The 13,920-nt window shown below is 38.6% G+C and overlaps 1 protein-coding gene across 8 annotated transcripts in view; it reads right to left on the bottom strand.

The window, feature by feature from the left end:
• Positions 1 to 4,729: 4,729 nt before the first annotated feature.
• rg (A kinase anchor protein rugose) overlaps positions 4,730 to 13,920 on the bottom strand; it is a 774,193-nt gene continuing 765,002 nt past the window's right edge. For all 8 annotated transcript variants that reach the window (XM_025301660.1, XM_025301661.1, XM_025301665.1 and 5 more), the window contains 5 exons: positions 10,986 to 11,153; positions 10,610 to 10,873; positions 10,135 to 10,331; positions 9,893 to 10,044; positions 4,730 to 7,889 (listed from right to left, as the gene is read on the bottom strand). In XM_025301660.1, coding sequence (XP_025157445.1) covers positions 7,799 to 7,889; positions 9,893 to 10,044; positions 10,135 to 10,331; positions 10,610 to 10,873; positions 10,986 to 11,153 — 872 coding nt within the window. In that variant the 3' untranslated portion in view covers positions 4,730 to 7,798. The remainder of the gene's footprint in view (positions 7,890 to 9,892; positions 10,045 to 10,134; positions 10,332 to 10,609; positions 10,874 to 10,985; positions 11,154 to 13,920) is intronic.

The raw sequence follows: 13,920 nt of genomic DNA, 5'->3' as shown, positions 1-13,920 counted from the left end.
TTGGCAGCACTACCAAACGGACGAGGTAAATAGCCACGCGAACGAATACACCGAGAGTCTGACTGGCGGCACTGTCGAACGTTCGATATGCTCATGCGTCACTAGCAAGTTCACACAACTATTCGATTGGTAACCGCACTTGTAAACAGACGGGTGAATAGGTAACCCGGCGCGCCACCATTAATTAGCACGAATGAACCGGAATACTGTTGGACCGAAGCTTTAATGAACGGACGTCGTGCTAACGAGTCACTAGCACGTACCCACAACGATTCGATCGGTATCGGCGCCCGTGAATTTCACAATTTTCTGACTTTGGCTTTCCTTTCCAGAACAAGAAAAAAAATCACTCCCGCAAGTTGGCGCAACACTTGCACACGCGAACAAACGTATCCGGCTCGAAGGACCAAAAAATGTCTGAATAAGAATCTGGCACGGTTTCTTCGCGTGAACTCTATAATTATTGTCCTTCTTTTTTTTTAACCAAAAAGAACTTAAATGATCGAACACTGACACGAGTTACACATTGCCGGATGACTCTGAGACTGGCTGAATGGAAGGAATCAGAAACGTGGCGAGAGTCGCGTAGAATCAGGAAAGTGACGAAAGCCGCGTTAGTCCGGGAAAGCGGCGAAGAGCCGCGCAGGATTCGGGAGGGCGATAAGAGCTACGTAGGAACCGGGAAGGCGGTGAGAACAACGCAGGAATCAGGAAGGCGGCGAGATCCACATTGATCCGGGAAACCGGCGAGGAGCCGCGCGGGATTCGGGAAGGCGATGAGAGCCACGTAGGAACCGGGAAGGCGGCGGGAACAGCGCAGGAATCAGGAAGGCGGCGAGATCCACGTTGATCCGGGAAACCGACGAGGAGCCGCGCGGGATTCGGGAAGGCGATGAAAGCCACGTAGGAACCGGGAAGGCGGCGGGAACAGCGCAGGAATCAGGAAGGCAGCGAGATCCACGTTGGTCCGGGAAACCGGCGAGGAGCCGCGCGGGATTCGGGAGGGCGATGAGAGCCACGTAGGAACCGGGAAGGCGGCAGGAACAGCGTAGGAATCAGGAAGGCGGCGAGAGCCACGGTGGTCCGGGAAACCGGCGAGGAACCGCGCGGGACTCAGGTGGTCCACATAGAAAACGGGGAGGCGACGAAAAAAAACACCTAGAAAAAGGAAGAAATAAACGTCTGGTCTCGACGAACTCCTAGGAAAGAATGCTCTACTCCTTTTTTTGTTTTAAAAAGAACATCGATTAACAACTTTTCAGCTTTCTCGGCTGCTAGGCATCCTGATGTTTTTCTTTTAAAAACATAAGAAGGAAATGCCTTCAAAGCGCGAGCGTGGAACTCGGAGATGAGCCACGCAAAGTAGCAAGTGAACTCAACGACGAGCCGCGAGAGCTCACCATGTATCTCCGCCCCCATGGGCTTTCGAATTAGTTATTTGATTCTACTTTTGAATTAAAAACTCCGCCGCCGTGGGCCAACCAATTAATTCTCCGCCGCCGTGGGCTAACTAATAACTCTCCGCCGTCGTGGGCTAACGATTAATTCTCCGCCGCCGTGGGTCAATGATTAACTCTCCGCCGCCGTGGGCCAATGATTAACTCTCCACCGCCGTAGGCTAACGATTAACTTAAGATTTTCCAAAACAAAATTTTTACTTGCTAGAGAGATCCTAAAATGTCGTTTAGGAGTCGTTCAAGATTCTTCAACACTCAGCAAGCAGTTGTTCCAAATCATCATTGTCGCACTTCCGAGAGCTTCTAAGGTGTTGTTTGCTGATTAGACTGAAATCATTGCTTTTAAACTGCTTAGGCCAAAATGCGTACATATCACACGATAAAACATCTTCGCTAGGAAAAGGATAAATCGATTCGTATGGTCTTATCGCATTTTTCTTGTTGGAATTGGTACAAATATAATATCGGATATGTACCTTATCTGTTGCCATGTTTGATTCTACTGAACTGAATACTTTTGAAAATTATGTTGGGCCTTCCGCCATATTAAATGTCATTTTTAATGTTATATGTCAACACTACATAAACGCAAACGAACGGAAAAATCAATTGATTTTAAAATGAATTCCTTAACTGCTTAAAAAAAATTGGATTATTCATTTGTACACCTAATAAGATCTAGACCTTAAAGAACTTTATGATCTGGATGATCATCTATATAATTTCATCTGGATAAAAACAATCATTGCTTTTAACACATATTAAAGTAAACATTGCTTTACATTGCTTAATAACATCGCTTATAGCATATCGAATTTAACAGTCTCAGTTTCATTAAGAAAAAGGATCGTCTGCAACATCAAATTTACTTTTCATTTATTTGACTACTTATCTTTATAAATTATTCTACCTTACGCTAAGATACAACTTTCCCATTATATTACTTCTAATCGAAATATTACAATACTTCTAAGTATAAAATAAGCGAAAGGGCGCTTATGCTGGTATGTAGCAACGCGACTTAAGTATTTCTACCTACGCAGTACTCCTTAAAGTGGCGGAAATAAATCCGTACCGTATCCCGTCAACGACGAATCTGCTGCTACTTGTCGGTGATCGCGATTACAGTTTGGCTTTACCAGAAATCATACGAGGCAGGAGTCGAAATTCTTTCGACGATGTGCCCGACCATCCCAATTCGTTGATCGAGCATCAAACCATTACCGCACATTATTACATTGACAGAAAAACAATTAGGCCTCTAAACTACATTTCGTTCACGAACACAATAAATTTGTCGTTCTCTCTCTCTCTCTCTCTCTCTCTCTCTCTCTCTCTCTCTCTCTCTCTCTCTCTCTCTCTCTCTCTCTCTCTCTCTCTCTCTCTCTCTCTCTCTCTCTCTCTCTCTCTCTCTCTCTCTCTCTCTCTCTCTCTCTCTCTCTCTCTCTCTCTCTCTCTCTCTCTCTCTCTCTCTCTCTCTCTCTCTTCTCTCTCTCTCTCTCTCTCTCTCTCTCTCTCTCTCTCTCTCTCTCTCTCTCTCTCTCTCTCTCTCTCTCTCTCTCTCTCTCTCCTCTCTCTCTCTCTCTCTCTCTCTCTCTCTCTCTCTCTCTCTCTCTCTCTCTCTCTCTCTCTCTCTCTCTCCTCTCTCTCTCTCTCTCTCTCTCTCTCTCTCTCTCTCTCTCTCTCTCTCTCTCTCTCTCTCTCTCTCTCTCTCTCTCTCTCTCTCTCTCTCTCTCCATCTCCCCCCTCTCCCTCTCCTTTCCCCCCTTTTCCCTCTTCCTCTAACTCTTTTCCCCCTCTCTCTCTTTCTTTTCACCCTCCTCTCTCTCTCCCTTCTCTCTTTCTTGCTTTTTCACATATACTCATGTGTCTCTAATTTCAAACGATGAAAATGTTCATCATAGAAATGCACTAGGCGGTATCGGTAAAAGGCTCGATTCCGACGGGAAATAACCGCAGTAACAATAATCCGTAAATTGGAAGAGAGCTCAACCATGAGCCGTGGCGGATGAGGCGCGTGCATAAGATTGGATCACGTCGTTTACTCTACGGGATTAGAAACAAGTCGGTGCTTATAAAACATTATATAGTGCAACGATGGATACTTGGATCATTGGTTCCGCTCGCTCAAAGTTGCTCCACTTTACGACTATGTGTATATTGACTTTTGTGTGAGTGTGTATGTATTTTACGAAAAATTAAACAATCGATGCATCGAAACCAAAGCTTTTCGATTTTGATACGCTATCTCTTTTTTTCGCTTTCCCTCCCTCTCTCTCTCCCCCTCTCTCTCTCTCTCTCTTTCTCTTTTTCTTCTCCTCCTTTCATAAATACCGAGACCAAAATTTCAATTTGCAATATTTCTTTAAGCTTTCTTGTTACAGTTTATGACGATTCCATTTCGCATAACTCTTGCATATCTTTGAAAAGTTTAAACCGGGTTCAGTTGAACAATATGAGCCTAATAAGTAAAGCGCTTAAATGTTATATTCATGTCGCGTGATTCGCGGCATTATTCCTCCCATTTTACGCCACTGATTATTCTTATAGACATTAGAGATACGTATCAGTTAATCTAGATGTAAGTACTTTTTTTTTTACGGGCAGCTCGCAGCATGTGTGAACAAACCGGATAAAACTTTACACAGTTATCTATGAGCCTCATGCCATTTTCATAAGTGTAATGTGGGTAAGTAAAAGTGTTCACTTAACACACAAACATTAAGGGCCTTATCAGACAAATATACAAATCTATGCTCCTGTATAGATAGTCGTTAATATTAAGTACGTTAATGTAGCCCCACAATCGTATAATAATAATATTAATTAATAATGATGACAATAAATCGTAATCGTAATAATAATATAGGCAAACTCTCGTAGCGTTGTACTTAGCGTTATGTAAAATATTAGCGATATTTTTGTCTTTTTTTCTTTTTATGTACTGAATGTTCGAGTACGGACAGAAAAATCGATTTAAGTTAACTTTTTATATATATTAGCAATATGGAGGGAATTCACTAACAACTTGCTCGAAGAGTGCAGCATATTCTCACACATCTATAAACAAATATAAAAACTCTTCTTACGCGTCACCCCGATGCATTCTCACCCTTTACGCCGATTGAACAATGTGAAAATACGTGCCATCTAATCGAACACGTCATACTTTGCGAACACGCGTCATTAATCGGACGTGGCGTCGTGGGCATTGTCGTCCATTACTACACCCCGTGAGTTGATTACTTTTAGCGGTTCATGAATGCGATTGCCAATTTTCTTTCTTTTCTTTTTCCCTGATCTCAATTCGATCGATTTCGCATGACAAAAGCGGAAAATTCGAATGAAATGTCGCGTGCTCTTTTCTTCCGTTTTCTCTTTTTCGTTTCACATATCTTTTATTATGACAAAAATAAAGTGTCGACGCGCTCCTATACATCAAGTACGCATGATGGAAACTTGATTCTGGTGCGTACATATAAATGGAGCTAATAATATCATTTAAAGCATCAGACACAGCTATTACCTCTTGATCATTTCGCCTTTGTTCTTTCTGATGCTCTCTCCTTCTCTCCCTCCTTCCCTCTCTCTCTCTCTCTCTCTCTCTCTCTCTCTCTCTCTCTCTCTCGCTCTCTCACTCTCAGTTTCTTGCTCTTTTCTTCATCGCGTTCCTCTCTCATCCGTGTTCACATCCTTTCACGCACGAACAAAACAATATATGATTATCATGTAGAAGCACGCTCATAACGAATGACAATACACCGTTATTAACACGTTGCACACGTAACATCCTTCTATACGATTAAAAATTGTACGATTATCGGCGACGACTGGGATTACGAGTACGTCGCAACTCCCATTACCCGCCAGTGCACAGCGAAAATCGATATTACGATCTTAACGCTATCGCGATTTCGCAAGCCCAGAGTGTGATTTGATCGCTAAAATGACGGCATTATGTATTTACTTTTCTTTTATACATCTATACGTAAACATTACGGTGTATCTTTTAAGTATATCGATACCTAAGATGCTGTGGATCGCAGATGATTCGTGGTAATGGTAATTCTTGACTAGACACGCGCTGAGGTACCGAAATCTGTGCTTTTACGCTCTCGTGCCAAGCGTCTTAGATGTTAGATCTATTTCGATATATATCTGACTCTTTAAATGTCGAGAAACGACGTTATCAAATTTGTCAATGAAGTGGAAGGTTTGGCCGCGTTTGAAACTATCTATCTACTCTTTCGCGCTTTTTGCTCCTCATCTACTCTCCCACAACTATAACTAAGCGCTTCTAGAGAAGGAGATGTCACTCGTCCACGTATGCGAAGTAAATAATGATTGAGCCACGCGAATACAAGATTGCGTAATAAATGTAGAATCATGGCGTCACTCTTAAAGTATCGCGCCGATCAGCTGCGATCCGTAACACATCCGCTTTGAATGAATTGCATTTACATTTTTCCTTTTTTATTTTTTCTTGTTCACTTTCCTATTTCATATCCCTCACGTTCTCTATACTTTTTGATGTGCCATTTATCATTCTCTAGTACACGAAGAATTTTTATCTACTGTCGTGAAAAGTTCGCAAACACGTCTGTCATCATCGTATGACTAATAAGCATATACAACAAAACAACATCTTAGATAAGCAATCGCTCATTACGTAAGATTAACTGAGATGACGACGATACACTATATCGAGAATACGTATAAACAATTGAATGCTATATTTATATAGTACCCCGTATTTCATTCATGGGGAAGGATTCAGAATGACGATACTAATACTTAGTAGTAATATTACGAGACAGCTATCACACGTTCTACGATGATGTATGAACGAAAATCAAGCTATTAATTCTACCACTTACGCACGATCAAGCATCTTCTTCCCCATCGTTGTTGAATGTCAAGGTAAATTATTTCTTGTTTAACTCTTTCGCTCACACACTTACACTTTCATCTCGGATACTCTACTCTATCTATCGTCACTCGGCGCATCCTAACGATCGCTGATAATGCATTCACACGCAAACTATCCTCGATGAATCGCGGAATGTTCATAAGAATGAATTCGGGATGTTACTTTAGCCTAAATAACTTGCTTTGCTGATTAATATATGTCGCGTGCGAAAATACTAAGAAATATCCTCGCAAAAGTTAAGCTGGACGGCTTTGATAAAAATTAGGATCTTTTTCGAAGGATGCGAACATCAGGGTGTAGAAAGTGTACTAGCGGAAAACTGATACCGGAGACGGTCTTAGAGAACGATCGGTGACATGTTGGTGACCAATGCGTTCACTAGGACGCGACTAGTCATCAGTGATACGTAACGCGTTCGCGTGCATGTAGTTCGAACTGAACGTACGAGGTGCTTAGCCAAAAAGTTCGACGTGAGCGACATTAATACGTCGGCGAAGAATACAGTGCAAACTTCTCGCGATAATACGCGTTTCTCTTCCTCGCTTCCTTTAATATGGAACAAAGCGCGCACGCACGTGTGTGTATGTGACATGAAGAATATATCTGTATTTACACATTGGACATTAATGGCTAAAGTGATTCGTAGCCAAATCCACATGCAGTTTCAGGCATAAAAATAACGTATGTTCAGCTCTGTCATCTCGTCGAGACACGGTTTCCTTTTCTGGTTTTATATCAGCGGTTATTCTCCCGAGTAATGTGTACTTCCTCTTCTCGCGTAGCCTAAGAAGAAATCGTGCAATCGACAACCGCAAACAGCGCGAAAGTAAGTAAATACATTCAGGTCTTCGTTAATTGACTAGCGTTTCGAACAGCACACGTAATGTCTACGCTGTACGAACTTTCGCGATGGCTGGATATCTTTACTCGGCAATTACGTGGAAGTAAACACTTAGAGCTGCGATCGCATCTTGTTTCTCTTGCATTCCGCTGGATTGCCCCATCACAAAGCACTGCACGCAGCCACGAAAGCGAGTTTATTGCTGAACGCTAAAATTCGTGGGTATCTCGATGCCAGACGAATATACGTCACTTCTTTCATTGTTGCTCGTTGCATCTAATTCGAATCCATTTGATATAGCATACTCCGTATACGCCATAAATTATGGCGAATTCTGCGAAAATCTGATAAAGAAAAGCTGACCCATATAAACTTCATACTAATAATGCACCGTTGTCCTGTAAATGCTCGAATTGATACACGATCAACGGGAAATTTTTCGAACGCAGCTGTTTGCCCATATATGCAAATAAATTCGTAACAAATTGTCGTAATTATTTAATAAATACGAATTTTCGTCAACATTTATGAGGTGCGCTTGCGTTCTTAAACGAAGAAGAAATCGTAATTTCAGTAACGCTGCTGGAATTCGTGATGCCATCTATTGAAATCAATGTGAAATATTACGATGGACCCGTTTGCCAGACCAGCTAAAAGAAACCTGTAAAACAGAATACATTCATGTCTTCGTATTATGTCTTTCATTATGTCGTATTATGTCATTCATGTCTTCGTATTATCGTATCTTGCATTACGTATCGTCTAATTTTGAAGAAAAAATTCTCAATACGAAATTTTAGATCATGAAATCTTCCAAGAAGATATTTCAATTGAGGGAAATATATTGCGAAAACTCTAATGATAAACAAACAGTAAGAATGATAGGCCATAAAAGCTGTAGAAGCTAAACGAATCAGTTTAATGTGATAGATGACTACATATACGTTGAAAATTTGTGTATTTGAAAACAAGTCTAGCACGTATATTATACACTACCAAACAAAAAGTTTGATTCTCCCGCTAGATTTAAATTATCGCGGTTATCAATATAAGTTATCAATATAACGATGGTTTTTATAGCCTATCATTGCTTATGTTCAGTAACAAAAGCTGCCTTACAATTGTTGTAAAATTCGTGAATCTAATTGGCATATGTTCTTAAATTTGGCTGAATCCAAGACCATGCACCAATCAGATTCATGAGTTTTACAACAGGTGCAAAGTACCCATACAGCACCGCAAGATTGCAGTGACATTGCAGAAATATTATATTGTGACATTGCAATATTGCAGCAATGTTGTGTAATGTCGCTGCAACGTTACAGAAAGATTGCAGCAACGTTGAAATGTCCGCCCTCAGAGAGATTGCAGTGCAACATTACAGCAATGTTGATGTGCAATATATTTGCAATAATACAGTGTCATTGCACATAAGTACTGAGCAAACATTAAATAACAATAACATGCCATTAATTTTATAAATTTTCACTCAACAATGTAATAGTTATATAATACACGCGTTATATTATTTTTACCCTTAGGAAAAATTACTTTAAGATGTTTAAATTAACTTAAAGTTATTTACAGTTACCTAAAATTATTTATAGTTAACTATAAATTACTTACAATTAATTATAAGTAACTTTAAGTTAATTTGAAAATTTTAAGTTATTTTTCCTAAGGATACATTGTTAAGTGAACAATAATTATAACATAGATGATAGATATTTCTTTCTCCATGGGGACATGGTCTAAAATATTTTAATCATAATTGTTCTTTTCGCGCTCCAAAGCGTTTGTAGTTTCATGAATCCTATTTAATATGTGCGCATACAATCACAACTGATGACGAAATTCGAGTTGTCGCGCATACGTATCGGTAGCTCCAACAAGAAAAATTTTATTTTCAGTATTCTCGTCTTATTTATAATAATAATTAGACAACAAAGCATTAAAATATTTTGCAACGATTCCAACCACAGTACATCCTGAGAACGAGCTGAGGATGTTTCTTCCTTTTTAGGATGTCTCTGCGACGTCTTCAGATTTTGTACTATCTGAGATGGAAGATTGCATTTCTACTTCCGAGCAATGTTTCTGCGATACTGCAGTGTAAAATTGCAATTTCATTTCCGAACAATGTCTCTGCAACATTGCTCAGAAATTTGCAATCTTACAAGACTACTGCAATGTAACTGCAATCTTCTGTGCTGTATAGGTAGCTTTCTCTGTTGAACGTAACTATTATGTATGAGCGCATGCGCGCGTGTATGTGTGTAAAGTGTCAGTCACAAAACTGATAAACATTGCCAGCGTACTCGGATAATTATTCTAAATAAAATAGCTTGCATGCACCATGAGTCGATTTGATTCCGTTCTCAAGATATGAGCATTTTATTCTACAAGGTTTTCCTAATTTTCATATAATAATCACTTGAATATTAATATGAAATCGTATTACCGTTACAATTACTATATTGAATACTCAATAGAAGGTCCTCCCATCCATAAATATTATTCAAATTGTTCACAACGATATATATGAACCTTTTGCCTGGAATAATAATTTGAACATTCTGGCAACATTTGTTGATCTCATAACAGAACACTCTCTCTATATATATAGGTACATACTATATGTATATTCTGATTAATTTTACTCACTTTTGATCATGAGCGAGTGCAAGAGAACGTACGCTGCTTTCGCACGCGGGGAACGCATAAAGTAAAGCTAGGTTAAAAGTTCGCCAAACTTCTACGATACCCTTATCGCCTCCTGTCATCAGATATTCACCGTCCCTGCTTAATAATAAGCACTGAAAATTAAAGGTAACATTATCATTTAATATTATCATCGTAGATCAACGAAAAGAAAAAAGAGAAGAAAACAAGCGATAAAAAATTACTTGTAAATTATCATTATGAGACTCGTGACGAAGGCGTTTTCCATTGATAGTAAATGCTGCTATATGTCCACGTTCATAATTCACCACAATAACACCTTCGCGTGACATAGCGATATTTTCGGGAGATGAAAATCCATTTGGTGCTTCTAATGATCTCAGAAGGTCGCCGAAAGTGGTGTGTACAAGTACTGGACCATCTACGACATAAGATATTGAAGAAATTAGATAGTATTGCAATTGCATAGTCATAAATACTAGATTATTTGAGGTAATATATATTTTTTATATATTTATTATTATTAGTTAATCTTATTTATATTACTATTGCTATATATCCAAAATAGAAATTTCTCATATAGCACAAAAAGTTGCAGCAACATTACTGCAATATTGCTACAACTTTTGTGCTGTATGGGTTAGAATATTGTTTCCACATTTCTTTTTATTTTTGTTTTGTTTTATTCGCGATACATACAATATGATCCCGAGACAACTAATCCCAACTCGGCAGATATGACGACGGCTGTCACAGCCTGTTCGTGACCAGTGAGAGTTGCACGAGGTGCCGGCGCTTCACCTTCACCGACGATTGTCTGTGTCCTGGCGTTCCAATGCCATAGGAGGACGGTGCAATCTGCGCTTCCAGACGCGATATAGCAATCGGAAGTAATGTTGCATTCGCTACGCGACAAGCAAGTGACGACTCCGTAGTGACCAAAGACTATCTGGACGATTTTTGCTGCAAATATTTTCCTGTCTTTTATAGCTTTTTCGTTAGATAAAAGTGACTGATATTCGACTATCATTTATTATGTTACAGTGTGACCAATTGTGAGTCAAGATTGATTCACCTGTTTCAGTGGAGAACACGCGAAAACTGTTATCCCAAAATCCGCAAGCTACCAGGAATCGACTGTCCACTGTGGTGACGAAGCAGTTACTGCGAATCTTGAGTTTCTGACTGAAATTGTCGCCTAGATGTCGACGTAATGCCGGGTTTGAACTGTTTGCTGCTTGAGCTACAAATATGAGAAATAACATTAGCTTTGCTAATATTAATTGAATGATTTCTATATCCAAGTATCCAAATTCGACTATTAATCAGGTACCCAAATTCAAGAGATTCAATACCTAGGTAAAATCTATGTATCATCTATTATTGATTCTCATAGTAACTAATTTCACATTAATTAATATTATTTTTTTTATTTTTCTAAAATATTAACAAAGAAACTTACAATAATACTTCCTCCGATTTTGACGAATTTATAATAAATCTAAATCTAAATTAAAATAAAGAATATATCTCCTTTTATTTATAAACGCTTATATGCAAGTTTAGGGAGTGAAATAAATCTTGGAAAATAAAATCGGACTTTCTTTGTTAATGAATAATATATAAATAATGTATGGTGAAAGGTAAAAAAAAATTTTAGACAAAAGTTTTATGATCGTAAACGTACTTTATAACGGTGTTCAATTTTTTATATTACATTTTTTTTTATATATTTTTTCACTATTTACATTATTTTGAAATTTTTTATGACCATATAACAAATTATTTTACCAAATCGACGAGTGGAATCGATTATTGTTAAAAAAAATATAGTGAAACTTTTAAAATATCCTATTATATTGCAGTATTTTGCAGAAACATTGATGGTCCAATATGCAAAGATTAATATCTTTAATTAATTTCTCTCGTTATCCCAAAAGCAAAAACATTAAAGGCGAGATTATAAAAAAATGAATACTTTATGGAAGGATTTCATATTTTATATCGAAAAATATTAGGATAAAATATAAAATATTTCAGGAAATATTCACTTTTTTATGATAACTCAGTACTTTTATACTTCAAATGGTCAAAGGAATCAATTTATGTTTAAAAAACAGTTTGAATATACACTTAACAACTATAGAATAGGAACTACAGGACAGTATGTCCCAGAACAATTTTGATAACGCTCGTGGAAGCGTAGAACGGATTAAGGCGAACCAAACAATTATACAGGTTGCGTGAAAAGTTCGCGAAGCGGCATCTATAAAGCCCGTGTCAGACTACGGATTGAAGATCAAGGATTGAAAATTAGATTTCGACAAATCAACGAACTTCGGTTTTGATTCGCTTTATTCCGATTGGTCAAATTTCAATCTTCAATCCGCAATCCTTGATCTTCAACCCGTAGTGTGACACGGGCTTAAGTAAACGGTAGAATTATAAATTGTAGTCGGTGATATAGAATCACTCTTCAGATAAACCTAGGTTAGGTTTCATTTCCATCTGTCAATTCTTTCCATGTTTACAAGCCAATTGAAGTTGACGTGTCAGTATATTTGTTTGCAATGGAAAATTTGAAACAGCGTGCAGTGATTGAATTCTTTGTTACAAATGGTTTAAAGGCAATGGAAATTCATTCTGAGATGGTAAATGTGTTAGGGGAATTTGCTCCTTCAAAAACAATGGTTTGTAAATGGGCACTTGAGTTTCAACGTGATCGTACAAGCATTGAAGATGATATACACAGTGGACGTCCAAAAAGCGCATCAACACCAGAAATCATTGAGCAAATACATGTTATTGTTTCTGAAGATCCAAGTGTGACTACGCGTGAAATTGCTCATACTACTATAGGCATTTCAGATGAACGGGTACGGTATATTTTGCATAAAGAATTACAAATGAAAAAGGTGTTTGGAAAAGTGGTACCGCATACGTTAACAATTCAACAAAAACTCGCTCGAAAGCAAATTTCTCAACGTCATTTGGATCGTTTTAAGAAGAATAAAACCGATTTTGTGCGTCGTTTTATAACTATGGATGAGACTTGGATCTATCACCATGATCCTAAATTGAAACAAGAACGTTTACAGTGGACTGAAGCTGGATGTTCAGCTCCAAAGCAAATAAAGCATGAAAGATCGGCAAAAATGGTTTTGACATCAGTTTTTGAGATGCTAAAGGGATTTAATTGGGATGTTAATTGACTATCTGGTAAAAGGTAAAACAATTAACTCTGAATATTATTGTAACCTTTTGGATCAATTGGACGCAAAAATTCGTGAGAAAAGACCTGGTTTGCAGCACAAACAAATCATTTTTCACCAAGACAACGCACCTGCTCACACAAGTATTTTGTCAATGTCTAAATTCAATGAATTGAAGTACAAATTGCTTGATCATCCACCGTATTCGCCAGATTTGGCACCCAGCGACTTCTATCTGTTCCGAAACCTGAAACAATTCCTCCGTGGAAAGCATTTGTTGTCTAATGAAGAAGCTATAGCAGCCGTAGAAGCATATTTCGCAGACCTTCCAAAAACACACTTCCGCGATGGAATAAAATTATTGGAGAGCCATTGGGCCAAATGTATTGAAGTTAATGGAGACTATATTAAAGAATAAAATCATTTTTAGAATTTGGTATTCTTGATTTCAGTTTCGATCTGCGAACTTTTCACGCAACCTGTACACTGCCATATGATATTCGCAATAATTATCGAGTTATTAATTATAGAAATTTGACGAGAAAACACGCGACGACCTGGATGATTGGAGAAACATTGCAGCCACTTGGGCAAGAGCGCGGCCCAGTCGATCTAGCAACTGTTGTTGGCGCCTGGCAAGGGGAAGGATAATCGCTATTCGGCTATGTACTGGTCTTATTTCGTCGCTCCTACGTCTCATCGCGCGCCGATAATAGTTGCTGAATCAACTGGGCTGCGCTGTAACCCGAGTAGTTCTAACGTTTCTCCAATCATTTCGGCACGCGCTTACTTAGCAGA

The sequence above is a fragment of the Harpegnathos saltator genome, unplaced genomic scaffold (assembly GCF_003227715.2).
Source record: "Harpegnathos saltator strain DR-91 unplaced genomic scaffold, Hsal_v8.6 scaffold436, whole genome shotgun sequence".
NCBI lineage: Eukaryota > Metazoa > Arthropoda > Insecta > Hymenoptera > Formicidae > Harpegnathos > Harpegnathos saltator.
This window is presented reverse-complemented; position numbering and strand designations above follow the sequence as displayed.